Here is an 18,075-nt window from a genome sequence, read left to right as displayed (position 1 = left end):
ACATGGGTGGAGAGGCCTCACAATCATGGCAGAAGGCGAAGGAGGAGCAGATGCACATCTTACATGGTGGTAGGCAAGAGAAATGTGTGCAGGGGAACTGCCCTTTATCAAACCATCAGATCTCATGAGGCTTACTCACTATCATAAGAATGGCCCAGGAAAACTCAGCCCCATAATTTCATTACTTCCCATGGGTCCCTCTAGGGACACATGGGTATTATGGGAACTACAATTCAAGATAAGATTTGGGTGGGGACACAGCCAAACCACATCACTTTCTTTGGCATTTCAGGCCGAGATCTTTGGCAACGTCTCACTACCTTTGCTTCTCCATATTTCCCAAAGCTTATTTAAGTCCTTCATTCCTATGCATGGCTTTAAAGCCTTACATATTTATGGCAGCTTTAATTTTTCCTGACTGCATCCTGACACCTACACCGCACCTCTATCATTTCTCACTGGACTATTGCAATAGTTTTCCAATTCTTCTCGCTGAATTAACTCTTACTCCTTCATGGATTATTCTCCCCAAGGGAGACAGAAGAAAGCAGCTAAAACACAGCCATATCACACCACTGCTCGGTTAAAAACCTCCACTGCCTACTCATTTCAGTCAGAATGAAATCTACTTTTTAAGCCATGCTTGACCATCCCTATCTGATCTCATTAACATATGCTTTTCCCTTTATCTCCTACCACAGTCAATCTATTGGTCTGCTCCCATCACATCATCCTCTTCTCAAGCACATGAAGCATGCCCCCTATGGCAGGCAATCTCTTGCCTCAGATATTGACATAATTCAGTGTTCTACTTCTTTATTGTTTTATTATTTTATTTTTATTATTTTATTAAATAAAACTTTATTGTTTTATTATTCAAACATCACACCATCAGAAAGGCCGCCCATGTCTCTTCCACATAAAAACCCAATTTCATACCTCCACACTCTCTATTCCTTTCATATGCCTTAATTTTTGTTGTTAAGGCACAATCACAACATGACATTTTTCTTGTCACTGTTATGTTTTTGTTCATTCTTGTTTCCTTTAACTAGATCCATGACATAGCAAGTTTTTTTCTGGTTTGTGACTCAAACAGCTGTATGCACTTCATATGCATGCAATGAATAGTTACTGAATGAGTTGCTGGTGCTTGTGATGTGTTTGTTGGATAAAATAACAATGCCCAAACAAACTATCAAGAGAAGCCAAGAGATCATACAACTTCAGCATTGAACTTCTTGGAATTTCAAGAGCTTCAGTATAGGATACTCCTTAATAAAACAATGAGTCAAACTCTCTAATCAGACTTATAAGAATCACGTATCTTACACGGAACTCACATTTATCAATAATTCAAAAGACACAGGTGATTGTGAGATGCAGGTGAAGCATGTGGAAGTATAATATCGCAAACACAACCTTCCAAGTCCTTTATTGTTTTATTATAGTACCGCTCAGACACTGATTTAGCATGGAAGCTCTCTAAGTGGTACATGCCGCGTGTAACTTATACAAGAGGTGGTATTTCTGTTACAAAATATTATTATTTTTACTCAGATAATCACATGTTGATTCTTACATTTTCTTAGCAGATCTTCTTTGCAAATCCATGAATTAAAATTTTATTTGCCATAAGTAATCTGGACAGACCAGGTAGATCATGTAGATAAAGATTCTCCATTATTTTTCTCCAGTAACTATTACCAGGAATCTCCAGTAGCATGTATTTAGGAGAGATGAGTATGCTTCTTCTTTTGTGCCTGGTCTCTCCTCTCTCTCTAGGCTTGCTGGGGTATGAAGGTTGGGTTTCCAGCAGTGGCTAGCACTTGGCTGCTTCCCACCTACTTACATTAATGAGTGGGTAATCAATGAGACGCATTATGACGTATGGTTAAGACTATAGATTCTGTATCCATACTTCCCAGGTTCAAATACAGGCCTTGCCATTTACTAGCTATGTGATCTTACGATGATTGTTTAATTTCTTGGGGCCTCATTTCCTCATTTGTAAAATAAATCTGATAATAACTATATAAATACCTGTAAAGTACTTAAAGCTATGTCTCATGCAAACTGAACATGCAATAATGGTTACTTATAGTTAATACTTCAATGCAAGACTGAGTGTTTTGCTGGTTATCTTTTGCAATCAGATTCATTCTTCTTGTAGCTTCAGAACTTGATAAATGTGATTTACAAGGAAAACTGGAATACATACATGTTAGTGTTCTGTATTAACACAAATTTGAGAAGTGTCAGTAATATTTTGAATGAAATAAGCTTAATTATAACAAGCTATGGTTTCTTCTAATTAAGCTAGAAAAATGAATCCTTCCCCTTGTATAATCGTACGCTGTAGGAAGTCACAATTTAAACAGAACACAGTCTGAGTCAAAATTACTCAGTTCTCTTGTGAGACACATCTGGTTATCTCTCTGTTCTCTTAAGATAAAAGTTTGGGGATCGTTCACTTTAAATAGATTAAAATTCTAATCTCCTGGTGATTAGATTTAAAGTGATTCCCTGTGGAAAATTGAGGTTATATATTTTTAGCTTTCCAAGCTCTGTGGATGACTAGTTGGAATTTTTTTCTTTATTTTAAATTTAAGTTCTAGGGTACATGTTCACAATGCGCAGGTTTGTTACATATGTATACATGTGCCATGTTGGTGCCCTGCACCCATTAACTCGTCATTTACATTTGGTATTTCTCCTAATGCTATCCTTTCCCCCTCCCCCCATCCCAAGACAGGCCCGGTGTGTGATGTTCCCCACCCTGTGTCCAAGTGTTCTCATTGCTCAGTTCCCACCTATGATTGGAGTACATGAGGTGTTTGGTTTTCTGTCCTTGCAATAGTTGGCTGAGAATGATGGTTTCCAGCTTTATCCATGTCCCTAAAAGGACATGAACTATCCTATTTTATGGCTGCATAGTATTCCATGGTGTGTATGTGCCACATTTTCTTAATCCAGTCTATCATTGATGGACATTTGGGTTGGTTCCAAGTCTTTGCTATTGTGAATAGTGCCGCAGTAAACATATGTGTGCATGTGTCTTTATAGCAGCATGATTTATAATCCTTTGGGTATATACTCAGTAATGGGATGGCTGGGTCAAATGGTATTTCTAGTTCTAGATCATTGAGGAATCACCACACTGTCTTCCACAATGGTTGAACTAGTTTACAGTCCCACCAACAGTGTAAAAGTGTTCCTGTTTCTCCACATCCTCTCCAGCACCTGTTGTTTCCTGACTTTTTAATGATCACCATTCTAACTGGTGTGAGATGGTATCTCATCGTGGTTTTGATTTGCATTTCTCTGATGGCCAGTGATGATGAGCATTTTTTCATGTGTCTATTGGCTGCATAAATGTCTTCTTTTGAGAAGTGTCTGTTCATATGCTTTGCCCACTTTTTGATGAGGTTGTTTGATTTTTTTCTTGTAAATTTGTTTAAGTTCTTTGTAGATTCTGGATAATAACCCTTTTGTCAGATGGGTAGATTGCAAAAATTTTCTCCCATTCTGTAGGTTGCCTGTTCACTCTGATGGTAGTTTCTTTTGCTGTGCAGAAGCTCTTTAGTTTAATTAGATCCCACTTGTCTATTTTGGCTTTTGTTACCATTGTTTTTGGCATTTTAGACATGAAGTCCCTGCCCATGCCTATGTCCTGAATGGTATTGCCTAGGTTTTCTTCTAGGGTTTTTATGGTTTTAGGTCTAACATTTAAGTATTTAATCCATCTTGAATTAATTTTTGTACAAGGTGTAAGGAAGGGATCCAGTTTCAGCTTTCTACCTAAGGCTAGCCAGTTTTCCCAGTACCATTTATTAAATAGGGAATCCTTTCCCCATTTCTTGTTTTTGTCAGGTTTGTCAAAGACCAGATGGTTGTAGATGTGCAGTATTATTTCTCAGGACTCTGTTCTGTTCCATTGGTCTATATCTCTGTTTTGGTATCAGTACCATGCTGTTTTGGTTACTGTAGGCTTGTAGTATAGTTTGAAGTCAGGTAGCGTGATGCATCCAGCTTTGTTCTTTTGGCTTAGGATTGTCTTGGCAATGCAGGCTCTTTTTTGGTTCCGTGTGAACTTTAAAGTAGTTTTTTCCAATTCTGTGAAGAAAGTCATTGGTAGCTTGATGGGGATGACATTGAATCTATAAATTACCTTGGGCAGTATGGCCATTTTCACGATATTGATTCTTCATATCCAAGAGCATGGAATGTTCTTCCATTTGTTTGTGTCCTCTTTTATTTCATTGAGCAGTGATTTGTAGTTCTCCTTGAAGAGGTCCTTCACATCCCTTGTAAGGTGGATTCCTAGGTATTTTATTCTCTTTGAGGCAATTGTAAATGGGAGTTCACTCATGATTTGGCTCTCTGTTTGTCTGTTATTGGTGTATAGGAATGCTTGTGATTTTTGCACATTGATTTTGTATCCTGAGACTTTGCTGAAGGTGCTTATCAGCTTAAGGAGATTTGGGGCTGAGACAATTGAGTTTTCTAAATATACAATCATGTCATCTGCAAACAGGGACAATTTGACTTCCTCTTTTCCTAATCAAATACCCTTTATTTCTTTCTCCTGCCTGATTGCCCTGGCCAGAACTTCCAACACTATGTTGAATAGGAGTGGTGAGAGAGGGCATCCCTGTCTTGTGCCAGTTTTCAAAGGGAATGCTTCCAGTTTTTGCCCACAGATATTTTCTGTGGGTTTATCATAAATAGCTCTTATTATTTTGAGATATGTCCCATTAATACCTAGCTTATTGAGAGTTTTTAGCACGAAGCATTGTTGTATTTGGTCAAAGGCCTTTTCTGCATCTATTGAGATAATCATGTGGTTTTTGTCATTGGTTCTGTTTACATGATGAATTACATTTATTGATTTGCTTATGTTGAACCAGCCTTGCATCCCAGGGATGAAGCCAACTTGATCGTGGTGGATAAGCTTTTTATGTGCTGCTGGATTCGGATTGCCAGTATTTTATTGAGGATCTTTGCATTGATGTTCATCAGGGATATTGGTCTAAAATTCTCTTTGTGTGTGTGTGTGTGTGTGTGTGTGTGTGTGTGTGTCTGCCAGGCTTTGGTATCAGGATGATGCTGGCCTCATAAAATGAGTTAGGGAGGACTCCCTCTTTTTCTATTGATTGGAATAGTTTCAGAAGGAATGATACCAGCTCCTCTTTGTACCTGTGGTAGAATTCAGCTGTGAATCCATCTGGTCCTGGACGTTTTTTGATTGGTAGGCTATTAATAATTGCCTCAATTTCAGAGCCTGTTATGATCTATTCAGGGATTCAACTTCTTCCCGGTTTAGTCTTGGGAGGGTGTATGTGTCCAGGAATTCATCCATTTCTTCTAGATTTTCTAGTTTATTTGCGTAGAGGTGTTTATAGTATTTTCTGATGGTAGTTTGTATTTCTGTGGGATCAGTAGTGATATCCCCTTTCTCATTTTTTATTGTGTCTATTTGATTCTTCTCTCTTTTCTTTTTTATTAGTCTTGCTAGTGGTCTATCAATTTTGCTGATCTTTTCAAAAACCAGCTCCTGGATTCATTGATTTTTTGAAGGGTTTTTGTGTCTCTATCTCCTTCAGTTCTGCTGTGATCTTAGTTATTTCTTGCCTTCTGCTAGCTTTTGAATGTGTTTGCTCCTGCTTCTCTAGTTCTTTTAATTGTGATGTTAGGGTGTCAATTTTAGATCTTTCCTGCTTTCTCTTATGGGCATTTAGTGCTATAAATTTCCCTCTACACACTGTGTCCCAGAGATTCTGGTATGTTGTGTCTTTGTTCTCACTGGTTTCAAAGAACGTCTTTATTTCTGCCTTCATTTTGTTATGTACCCAGTAGTCATTCAGGAGCAGGTTGTTCAGTTTCCAAGTAGTTGTGCAGTTTTGAGTGAGTTTCTTAATCCTGAGTTCTATTTTGATTGCGCTGTGGTCTGAGAGACAGTTTGTTGTGATTTCTGTTGTTTTACATTTGCTGAGGAGTGCTTTACTTCCAACTATGTGATCAATTTTGGAATAAGTGTGATGTGGTGCTGAGAAGAATGTATATTCTGTTGATTTGGGGTGGAGAGTTCTGTAGATGTCTGTTAGGTCTGCTTGGTGCAGAGCTGAGTTCAATTCCTGGATATCCTTGTTAACTTTCTGTCTCATCGATCTGTCTAATGTTGAGAGTGGGGTATTAAAGTCTCCCATGATTATTGTGTGGGAATCCAAGTCTATTTGTAGGTCTCTAAGGACTTGCTTTATGAATCTGGGTGCTCCTGTATTGGGTGCATATATATTTAGGATAGTTAGCTCTTCTTGTTGAATTGATCCCTTTAACATTATGTAATGTCCTTGTGTCTTTTGATCTTTGTAGATTTAAAGTCTGTTTTATCAGAGACTAGGATTGCAACTCCTGCTTTTTTTTGTTTTCCATTTGCTTGGTAGATCTTCCTCCATCCCTTTATTTTGAGCCTATGTGTGTCTGTGCACATGAAATGGGTCTCCTTAATGTAGCAAACTGATGAGTCTTGACTCTATCCAACTTGCCAGTCTGTGTCTTTTAATTGGGGCATTTAGCCCATTTACGTTTAAGGTTAATATTGTTATGTGTGAATTTGATCCTGTCATTATGATGTTAGCTGGTTATTTTGCTCGTTAGTTGATGCAGTTTCTTCCTAGCATCGATGGTCTTTACAATTTGGCATGTTTTTGCAGTGCCTGGTACCGGTTGTTCCTTTCCATGTTTAGTGCTTCCTTCAGGAGCTCTTGTAAGGCAGGCCCGATGGTGACAAAATTTCTCAGCATTTGTTGTCTGTAAAGGATTTTATTTCTCCTTCACTTATGAAGCTTAGTTTGGCTGGATATGAAAATTCTGGGTTGAAAATTCTTTTCTTTAAGAATGTTGAATATTGGCCTCCACTCTTCTGGCTTGTAGAGTTTCTGCTGAGAGATCTGTGTTAGTCTGATGGGCTTCCCTTTGTGGGTAACCCAACCTTTCTCTCTGGCTGCCCTTAACATTTTTTCCTTCATTTCAACCTTGGTGAATCTGACAATTATGTGTCTTGGAGTTGCTCTTCTTGAGGAGTATCTTTGTGGTGTTCTCTGTATTTCCTGAATTTGAATGTTGGCCTGCCTTGCTAGGTTGGGGAAGTTCTCCTGGATAATATCCTGAAGAGTGTTTTCCAGCTTGGTTCCATTCTCCCCGTCACTTTCAGGTACACCAATCAAACGTAGATTTGGTCTTTTCACATAGTCCCATATTTCTTGGAGGCTTTGTTCATTTCTTTTTACTCTTTTTTCTCTAAACTTCTCTTCTCGCTTCATTTCATTCATTTGATCTTCCATCACTGATACCCTTTCTTCCCCTTGATTGAATCGGCTACGGAAGCTTGTGCATGTGTCACGTAGTTCTCGTGACATGGTTTTCAGCTCCATCAGGTCATTTAAGGTCTTCTCTATGCTGTCTGTTCTAGTTAGCCATTCTTCTAATCTTTTTTCAAGGTTTTTAGTTTCCTGGCGATGGGTTTGAACATCCTGCTTTAGCTTGGAGAAGTTTGTTATTACTGATCTTCTGAAGCCTGCTTCTGTCAACTCATCAAAGTCATTCTCCATCTAGCTTTGTTCCATTGCTGGCGAGGACCTGTGATCCTTTGGAGAAGAAGAGGTGCTCGGTTTTTAGAATTTTCAGCTTTTCTCTTCTGGTTTCTCCCCATCTTTGTGGTTTTATCTACCTTTGTTCTTTGATGATGGTGACCTACAGATGGGGTTTTGGTGTGGATGTCCTTTTTGTTGATGTTGATGCTATTCCTTTCTGTTTGTGAGTTTTCCTTCTAACAGTTAGGACCCTCAGCTGCAGGTCTGTTGGAGTTTGCTGGAGGTCCACTCCAGACCCTGTTTGCCTGAGTATCACCAGCAGAGGCTGCAGAACAGCAAATATGGCAGAATAGCAAATGGTGCTACGTAACCCTTCCCCTGGAAGCTTCGTCTCAGAGGGGCACCCAGCTGTATGAGGTGCCAGTTGGCCCCTACTGGGATGTGTCTCCAAGTTAGGCTACTTGGGGGTCAGGGACCCACTTGAGGAGGCAGTCTGTCTGTTCTCAAATCTCAAACTCCATGCTGGGAGAAGCACTGCTCTCTTCACAGCTGTCAGACAGGGACATTTAAGTATGCAGAAGTTTCTGCTGCCTTTTGTTCAGCTATGCCCTGTGCCCAGAGGTGGATTCTACAGAGACAGGCAGGCCTCGTTGAGCTTCAGTGGTCTCCACCCAGTTTGAGCTTCCTGGTGCTTTGTTTACCTAGTTAAGCCTCAGCAATGGCTGACACCCCTCCCTCAGCCTCGCTGCCACCTTGCGGTTTGATCTCGGACTGCTGTGATAGCAGTGAGCAAGGCTCCATGGGCATGGGACCCGCCCAGCCAGGTGTGGCATATACTCTCCTGGTGTGCCATTTGCTAAGACCCTTGGAAAAGTGCAGTATTAGGGTGGGAGTGTCCCAATTTTCCAGGTACCATCTGTCAGGGCTTCCCTTGGCTAGGAAAGGGAATTCCCTGACCCCTTGGGCTTCCCAGGTGAGGTGATGCCCCGCCCTGCTTCAGCTCTCACTCCGTGGGCTGCACCCACTGTCCAGCCAGTCCCAGTGAGATGAACCCGGTATCTCAGTTGGAAATGCAGAAATCACCAGTCTTCTGCATTGCTCACATTGGGAGCTGTAAACTGGAGCTGTTCTTATTTAGCCATCTTGGGATTAGTTAGAATTTAAGTTACTAACCCTCTTAGGAGATGCTCTGAAACTTCTAATAGACTGGAAAAATCTCTAGGCTCTCTTTGAGGACATCAGTAAGACCACACTGGACAATCATTTTGAAAGGAATTTTATTCATACAGAATAAAGTAAAATTTAGAGGCACACGAGAATTGATTATGGTCCACATGTGTGAATTAAGAAGTTGCCTAGAGCTGCCTAGGTAAGGAATGTCAATTAGAAAAATGTTCGTTTTTCATTCCAATGTTATTTCAATATAAATTATATGTTCCTATAAAACCCCCATGAGAAATGAGGACTGCCCACTCCATGAAAAGAGAATATCTGCACTCTTGTGTATTATAGCCATATAAAATTTAATATCTCATGGTATAGAACTAATATTCCAGAAATAAGTTAGCCAAATATTTTTTCTAGTGAGAAATTTAAGTAGGCCAAATTGTCATAAATTAAGCAAAAGTATCTCAAGGAAGAATTTTTAAATGCCCGTAGGAAGAAAAAACAGTCCAATTAAAATTCATGCTAATCCTCCAGTCAGCAAAACAGGAAACATCCTGGATCTATCAACAGAGGGGTTTTGACAAATGAATCCTTTACACAGGTTGGAGGGCAAAAAAACCAAAAAGGGAACATGGAGGTAACACAGAGATAATACACTCCAGAAAGCTCTATCACCCCTGGTTGAGGAAACAATGAAAAGAACTTGGGGGTTTCAGAATCTAGAAGCTTGGAGGAGGTGGTGCAGACTTAGGGTGCAGAGCTCCGAAGTGGGGCACTCCGGGCTGGTGCTGAGGCCTCCAAGGGGCCCTGGGAAGGTTGGAATGGAAGCGTCCAGGAGACGCTGGAGGCTGCCCCTGCCTGGAAATGTCCTTTCTTGGAGCACCATGGTAGGAATAGAAAGCAAATAAACAGGCAAGTCCTTTATGTTCTCATCTGCCTTTCAATCTGGCTGCACTACCTCTGCTAGAAGCTCCTGACGGTGGCCAGTCAGCTGGTACAGGAAAGAGTTTGTAGATTCTCAGTTCTAGTCATTCAGAACAAACAGTAGCTTGGTAGGTGAAGTGTAATATCTGCCTACCTAACAGGGTCCTTAAAAATATAATACATATAGATAAGCAACTAAAACCGTCCGGTCAGAAACATTTTATATATTTGGCAAAGATCTCAATGTAGCTGAGAGAAAAAGCTGGCCTAGAGAAAAGGAGTAGAAAGAGACAGTATTTTCTCCTAAGTATATCAACATTTCAAAAAGTGGTTTTATTGTTTTATTTTATTTTTTTGGGTTTTTTTTGTTTTTCAGATGGTGTCTGTCACCAGGCTGGAGTGCCATGGCACAATCTCGGCTCACTGCAACCTCCGCCTCCAGGATTCAAGCGATTCTTCTGCCTCAGCCTCCAGAGTAGCTGGGATTACAAGCACCCACCACCATGACCAGCTATTTTTTGTATTTTTAGTAGCGATGTGGTTTCACCATGTTGGCCAGGCTGGTCTCAAACTCCTGACCTCAGATGACCCACTAGCCTTGGCCTCCCAAAGTGCTGGGATTACAAGTGTGAGCTACCATGTCCAGCCCAGTTCTAATGTTAACAGAAACCTTCTTCACTAGGTGTAGCCTTCTCAATTTTACAAATAAAGGAGGTGAGGGCCAGACACAGTAGCTCATGCCTGTAATTCTGACATTTTGGGAGGCTGAGGTGGGTGGATCACTTGAGGGTAGGAGTTGGGCAACATGGCAAAATGCCATCTCTACTAAAAATACAACAATTAGCCAGGGGTGATGGTGTGGCCTTGTAATCCCAGCTACTCTGGAGGCTGAGGCATGAAAATTGCTTGAGCCCAGGAGGCAGAGGTTGCAGTGAGCTGAGATAGCCCCACTGTACTCCAGCCTGGGTGTCAGAGTGAGACTGTCTCAAAAAAGAAAAAGAAAAAGAGAAAAAAGAAAGAAAGAAAAGAAAGAAAGTAAAAGGAAAGAAAGGAAGAAAGAAAGAGAAAGAAAGAAAGAAGAAAAGAAAGAAAGAAAGAAGAAAGAAGAAAAGAAAGAAAGAAAGAAGGAAAGAAAGAAAGAAAGAAAGAAAGAAAGAAAGAAAGAAGAAAGAAAGAGTAAAGGTGAAACTCAGAGGATTCAAACAGATTTTTAAAGAGCAAATAAACAGTATGAAATAAAACTAAATTTGATTTTCACTGCAGTATACCACTTTTTTATATTGTAATGTTGCTTATAAAACTGCGTTTACCTATACAGCTGTCTGCTTCCTTGCTTATCTACCAGGATGCTATTATGTGAATTTATGCCAAACAATTATCTGTGACTAAAATACAAGATTTGCTTTCCAGCGTTGCTATTTCTGTGTATACTTCCTGATGAGTGCTTTGGGGGTTACTCAGGAGCTCTGGCACTCAATGTTGAATGACAGATGATGAATAACTGCACTTCAATATGATGATTCAACAGAATAGCACTGGAGGAAATATCATCCAGACAGAGAAAGAGTCATCGGATTAGAAAAGTCACATATTTTACTGTGGACAAGTTCAGAGGGAGGTTACTTTACATTGCTCTTTATAGATGATACTTTTGTTCCATGTCGATCATAAAATGAAGTTTACACATCATTTAGGAAAAATGATTTATTTTTATAATGCCTTATAGGATATAAAAAATATCTTCCAATGAACGGTCATTTGAGCCTCACACGCTGTAAGGTGGAGAGAAGATGTTATAATACATACTTTTACAGATGAGGAAACACAAAACTACGGGGTTAATATGAATAAGTATCAACTTCTTTCAGCAGTACATACTATGTTGAATATTAACATGGTTATATTACACATTGGTGAAGAGTGTTGGTTGATCTTGTGGTTGGTGAGGTTGGCTTCAAAGCTTGATTCATCATTGTTTATTGTGTAATCTTAAAAAAGTTACTAAAACTCTCTTCAGTTTCCTCATCTGTACAATAAATAACAACAAATATTATTAATTAGTCACAGAATTGCTAAGATGACCAAGGAAAAAAATTACATGTAGAACACTCAAAATAGTGTTTAGCATGTGACACTCAGTATGTTCGCTAGTCAACCATCACCTTGAAACAATAAAGTATAGTAGAAGTAAAAAAGCCAGACAAATATTCCTGGATATCTAACAATCTGCCAGTTACTCTTTCTCATGTCTAGTTTCTACACTGTTTTGATTCTACTGTATTTCACTCCCATTCAATTTAGCAAACATACCCTGTCAGAGGCTTCTACTGAAGGTAGAAATCTTAAGTTCCACTCTACTGAGGTCTTAAAATATTCTCCCTTGAATAAAATGTAAATTCCTTTGGATAGTATTCCATGCACTCAGAAATCACGATGTAAACTCAAACCTACTCTGTCAAATATACTTAGTATTACTCCTCCTGTCTATGCTCCAACCAGCTCAATTAAATGATCTTCCGAGGCTACATCTGCTTTAATTACTCTAGGTGGCAATTTCTCCCTGCACTACTATTTGACCATTGTCTCCATCCTTCAAGACCTGCTTGGAAGGTCAGCTATTCACAAAGCCTCTCTTGATCTTCTTACGAAGATACATATATTCTCAGGTTTCTGCTACAAACTTCATTATAAAACATCATGTCTACTGAATTAACATTTGAATTTATTTTTATCTTCCATGGAAGATAATGGAAGAGGTAACCAGGGTTATGCAATCAGCTTTGCATGATGGCCAACACAGCACATAATGTTGGGTTTAATTTTCCTTATACAGCTCCTGTAATCAGTCTGCCTTCTACAAGGCTCTGTAACTGTGTTCCTTCCTAGACTGCCTTCTTCATTTTACCCTCAAAGTACTTAGGAAGAAGCTTGGTAGACAGACTATGCAAGCTCAAAACAGCCTAGCTATATTGACATCACACTTAATGGAAAAGTGAATAAAGAGTACAAATTTGATAATGTGATATAAAAAGAATGTTTTATTTTAAATAATTTATACATTGTTTTCTGGTCATTTTTAAGTTTTGTGTCAGTATCTGTGACTATTAAGAGAGGGCACAAAAACAATTTTTCAAAGAGCAAACCACTATAAAATAGCATGCCTCAGAGGTTGGAAAGATGGCAGAAGTTGGAGACAAAAAAGAACATGTTGGCTGCACAGTACTTATAGATATAAAGGAGCAGTTTAACTACATGATCATACTGTTTCAGGAATAAGGAGATTCTGGAAACCAACCCAAGTAAATACACAAGTCCAAAGCAGGTTGAGTTTATTTTTCCTACCTCTGAGGAACTAGAGGCATTTTAAGAGAGCATTTACCTCTTTAATAATACACAAGAAAGTACAGAATCAGAGGCTACAAGAAAATGATGAGTTGTTATGAGTCTGACATCAGTCACCTACAATTGTTATTTTTATTACCCTGTTTGATTTATTTTGATGATATAATTCAGTTAAATTTGTAGTACAATTCAAACAAGTTTATTAATAAAATGAATCATGATAATTGTAAATTAACAAAGGGCCTCAGATTTATTTAGGAGGATTATTTATAAAAACATTTCTGGCTATTTTAACAATATATTTTCATTTTTCTACTTTATTACACCTTTAAGATGGGCTTCAGAAATATTAAGTGCATAGAGATTGATAATTAACTCAAGACCTGTTTATTTTGTTGTTGAATCTATTTTACAATTTCTTGGCTGGGTCCTTTATGCTAGACTGCAATATGTAGAAATGAATCCATGGAGGAAAAAGTGCACAGAGAAAAATGGCACAGAAGCTAACTCGCCTCAGTGCAATTAGACAAAACCCTAACTCACTTTTCAAAGCATATTTATTTAGAATTCAAAGAATTTAAAAAATGTTGTCTATTTAACTTCCCTTCAGAGAGGGAATCTGACACGACTCATTTTCATCACAGAGATACACAAACTTCATAAGATGCTCTTATTTATTTCACTGACAAAACATCAGTAAATTAATTGCCATCACTTTAATCAAGGTAATAGGAACCAGGGTCATATCTTGTAATTTATTATGATATTCTGAGGTTGAGGAAAACCCATTCATGGAATTTTTTTTAAAAAGCTATAAAATTTGAGGAAGACCCAAATTAAATTCCTAAGGGAAAAATACAGAAAAAAATGATACAGAAGCTTAAGTGAATATTAAAGTAATGCCAATGGTCTAAGTTACTTAACACTGAGGATCATAACTTATGGAGTCATCAGACTCACGGATATACTTCTAGAGCAAAAGTCAATGTGAAACAGAAAAACCAGCACCACCACAGTGTGATTTGTTCTCCATTAAAAGCCCAAAGACATTGACCTCCAATTATGTGGATAGCCACATTTTAGTGACAAAATCGAATTCAAGTTCATTATGGCAAATCAAACACCACCTATGTCTACTTTGCAAGATAATGCTTAAAATTGGTATGTATATAAAAACATACAAAATAAATCAGATTTCCAAATTTGAACCTTGAAATTAGGCAACTACAATACATCTGGACAGAAGTACGAAGCTTAATATGGGGCTTCGTTGGCACTGCATGTGACGATATGCTACCATGATTTTGAAAAGTGAATGAAACCTTGAAAAAATAAAATGAAAAAGAACAGCTTTATCAAATTAACGGAGCAGGCTAACTTAATACATTATTTGAAATCATCTTGTTAAATCAATAAAGCACTTGAGTTGGTAATATTTGAATTCACTTTATCAAAAAATATAATCATTTATTAAAATAACATGACTTAAAAGTCTTGAAACATCTCATTCCTTATCTATGTGTGTCACCACCTTTAGAATGTGGGCCAAAGGTTGCATTCAGGTGATAAGGTCTGATATAGCTACTAAATAGTTTTGGATATATTGACAAATCTCAATACTGGCTGATAAATAAGCACCACCAGAACCCTCCAGAGAACATCTCCCAGCTCTGCTAGAGCCCTGCACTCCCAAGTTTCAGCATCTAGCGTGAATGCCAGGAGAAAAGGCTGCCTGCAGACACTGCCCAGCATCGTCATGATCTTCTTTTATGATTAGTCTGTGTCTGTACATTGTTGAGAAATTTTAGAGTTATCGCTGAGGAGGCCTGTTCTTCATTTAAAATACAGTTGTTTTCTCATGAAGCTGCTGTGTGTTAAATGTATGTGAGCTATTCATTCTTATTATTACACTTCATTTAGTGTTTTTTTTTTAAAGTCCCATTAGTAGACTTCCGGTGAAAATATCTTTTAAGCAGGGAATCAGCATTCTTTATATTTAGGAGAAACTGGGGGGGACGGACATCCCGGACGGTTATAGAACAAATTAATAGTAAAGTGTTCACCTAACTTATTTCACTATTTTTATTGCGGTTACAAATAAAAAAATCTTGACAGTTATATCATACTTTTGAGATTATAATTCAAAGAGAAAGCAGTCCTCTGAATATTTCTAAATGGAGAAAGCAATAAGATACGATTAATCCTTTAAAAAATATTTGGTGTATTAATTTTGAATTAAAGGGCAAAAAAGGAACCATGGTAATAAATAAACTAGTCAAGCCAAATAAAAAAGGGTATATTTTATCATAAGCAATGTGTATAAAACTATGTAGCATAACAATGAAAAATGATCTGTGTCATGTTCAAAACCTTTTCTGATTCCCTAGTTTATCAGATTCATTGAAGTGATGCTGTAGCTTGACATTTTTTCAAGATAGAGTGTTTATAGCGGCTATGATAATTCTTTGACTTTTCTATTATAAAATTTTATTTTATTTTCTATTTACTTATTTTTTAACATATATGACATTGAATTCCTAGTAGGGAAGTATAACAGTAATTCATCTATTTAGTTTGCAAAGCCTGCTGGAATTGCACAGTCCAAATTTTAGTAGACCAGACCGCTCTGCTAGTGGAAGGACAGAGTTCTTTCAATCTGGAGAATTCAGTAGTTTTGAAAATGTTGGGAAGCATATATACTGACAGTAATTCTTATTTTAAAAATTTATTTTGTAAGATGACACATTGAATATTTTAAAAAATAACCACTCACCAAATCAAACTTTACAGAGTGTGTATATAATTTAATGGCAATAAAATATATTTTAGGATTTTACTTTATGTTAAACACATCATAATCACTAAGCTTTCAGGTGTATTATGTGTGCCTGAGAATACGAATAATTCATAATGGTGTAGTTTGGTTCATAAAAGGGCTTGTGATTTTAAAGCAGTTTTAAAAAGAGTTCCCTGTTCTAAAAGAAGAAAATATTCCCCTAAACTTTTAGAAGCCAAATATTTTGGGAAGTAAACCTCAATACTGAAGGACATCCTGTACCCTAAAAGGTGGAAAGAGTTGATATAAAATGTGTATTTATGTGAGTCAGTTTTTTAATCATTCTAATGGAAGAAAACATTTCTCTTAACTCAAATTAGGAAATTATTCTACATTTTATATATATTTATAAAAAAGTCATAAGTAGCAAGCATATGACATAAAGAAATGGAAGAGTAACAACAGTATTTGACAATGCATGCTTTTTACAACGTGTCTAACAAAAAGGATATTTTCCCAACTCCAATATCCAGTACTGACATGCAGGGTATTTTCTCAAACTGTCAGTTTGGTAATATTGCTGAGTGCTTAATCAAAAACATTTCTACTGTAGGGTATGAATGGTAAAATACCTGACTTCAAAAAGGATTTCTGAAACTCAGTACTTTCTTTGATATAAAACAAAAAGGAAATCAGGGGTATATAGGAAAGACCAAAAAATGAAATTTTTTATTGCAATCTAGTAATTTTACTCGTTACTTTTTCCTGTATTTAATCAGAATATAATAATAGGTGTGTATAGTCCATAACCTCTAGCTGGTGATTCCATGGTCCACACTGTCACTTTTCACTGTAGCATGTTCAAAATCATTCAGGAACGCACTATTCTCAAGCTGTCTATATAATGAAAACAATGTACATGTAACACAAGGTTCATCCAAATTCGTGTTTTTTTCACATATCACACAATGTACAATTATATAACAAAGACATAAAACAACATAGAAACAAAAGTGAAACTGACAATAAAAATAAAGTTGGGATAGTCTTAATCGGGAACTAATTTCTTCTTCAAGTTTCCAGTTAATCTCAAAATGTATTTAAAAACTAAGGAGCACTTGGTGGCCAGCAACCAAATTACGAAATGAACATATCATTGTGCAGCGGGGATGTCTTGCCGAAGGAATAACAAATGTCTGTAATTCTTAAGTTTGGATAAAGGCAGTGGAATGAATTTAGAAATATGTCCACTTTTCACAATTCACTACAGAATTTTCTTTTCACAGTCCCCATGTTTGTATAAATAGTTCTTCTCTGAAAATAAAAAACAGTTAAAACATTTTCTCCCAATGAAAAATGCATACAAATACACCAATTTATTAAGGTAATATAGAGCATGGAAATGCATTCACCTAGTTCAAGAATAGTTGATGGGCTTGAGGAGTTTAGAAGAGATTAGCTGTCAAGCAAATTCAATTGGAGACAAATTAGGCTAATATAGATATAGACAATCAAGAGCAAAAAGTAAAGCCATTGTGATATCTGATGACAAAATCGATGTACACATAGACAACCAGGATTAATGAAACCTTTTGCATTCAAATTTTATAGTATAAAATTTGACATAACATGCTGCGTTTAATTTTGATGAGATGAGCTACATATTCATGCAAAAATAAGAGTTTATAAATTGTGTCAGTACCAAAAATATTTAGTGTACGAATTTTGAGTAGAATGTTGCCAAATTACATAAAGAAAGTAGTTACCAGTTTTAAATATTAACTTCAGCTATACTGAGACTGAATATTCTATTTTCTTAGTTTGAAAACCTTGGGTTTTTTCTAGTATTTCTTTGGAGATAGTTCATTAAAACTTTATCTTAAAACACGTAAAATTTAGATTATTAATTTGATGTCCTTCTAAATTACATTTTAGTACAATTCTTGATGGTAAGAATACTAAGATTTGTTTTAAAGGTATGTATCCTGAGAATCATCTCTCCTATAAACACTGAACCCATCGTATTTCTAATCATGAAATGTCATGAAACACATATCTCAAGAAATAATGGATAAATAGCACATTCCCTAAAAAACTACAAGACAGTTGCAACAAAACAGAATACGACAAAGTAGGAAAAGGAACCAAGGGCATCTGCTTACCTTGAATTTTCTTTTTAGACCCTAGTTGTGTTGTATTCAGATTCATGTTTGCTTAGAGACCCAATGAGGCAGAACCTGGAATGTTATGGCTATTTCATTCAACAAAATA

At 37.2% G+C, this 18,075-nt stretch overlaps 1 protein-coding gene across 5 annotated transcripts in view; it reads right to left on the bottom strand.

Moving 5' to 3' along the window:
* Positions 1-10,902: 10,902 nt before the first annotated feature.
* NETO1 (neuropilin and tolloid like 1) overlaps positions 10,903-18,075 on the bottom strand; it is a 127,706-nt gene continuing 120,533 nt past the window's right edge. Inside the window, exons 10-12 of one of the 5 annotated variants that reach the window (XR_004248064.2) lie at positions 17,967-18,041; positions 17,217-17,263; positions 10,903-17,118 (exon numbers count right to left, since the gene is read on the bottom strand). Coding sequence is in view for 3 of the 5 variants with exons in the window: in XM_032152064.2 (XP_032007955.1) it covers positions 17,981-18,041 (61 nt within the window). In the remaining 2 variants the exon portion in view is untranslated. The remainder of the gene's footprint in view (positions 17,119-17,216; positions 17,264-17,966; positions 18,042-18,075) is intronic. The other 4 variants (XR_004248065.2, XM_032152064.2, XM_032152067.2 and 1 more) reach the window with 4 other exon arrangements.

The sequence above is a fragment of the Hylobates moloch genome, unplaced genomic scaffold, assembly GCF_009828535.3.
Source record: "Hylobates moloch isolate HMO894 unplaced genomic scaffold, HMol_V3 SCAFFOLD_5, whole genome shotgun sequence".
NCBI classification, from domain to species: domain Eukaryota; kingdom Metazoa; phylum Chordata; class Mammalia; order Primates; family Hylobatidae; genus Hylobates; species Hylobates moloch.
This window is presented reverse-complemented; position numbering and strand designations above follow the sequence as displayed.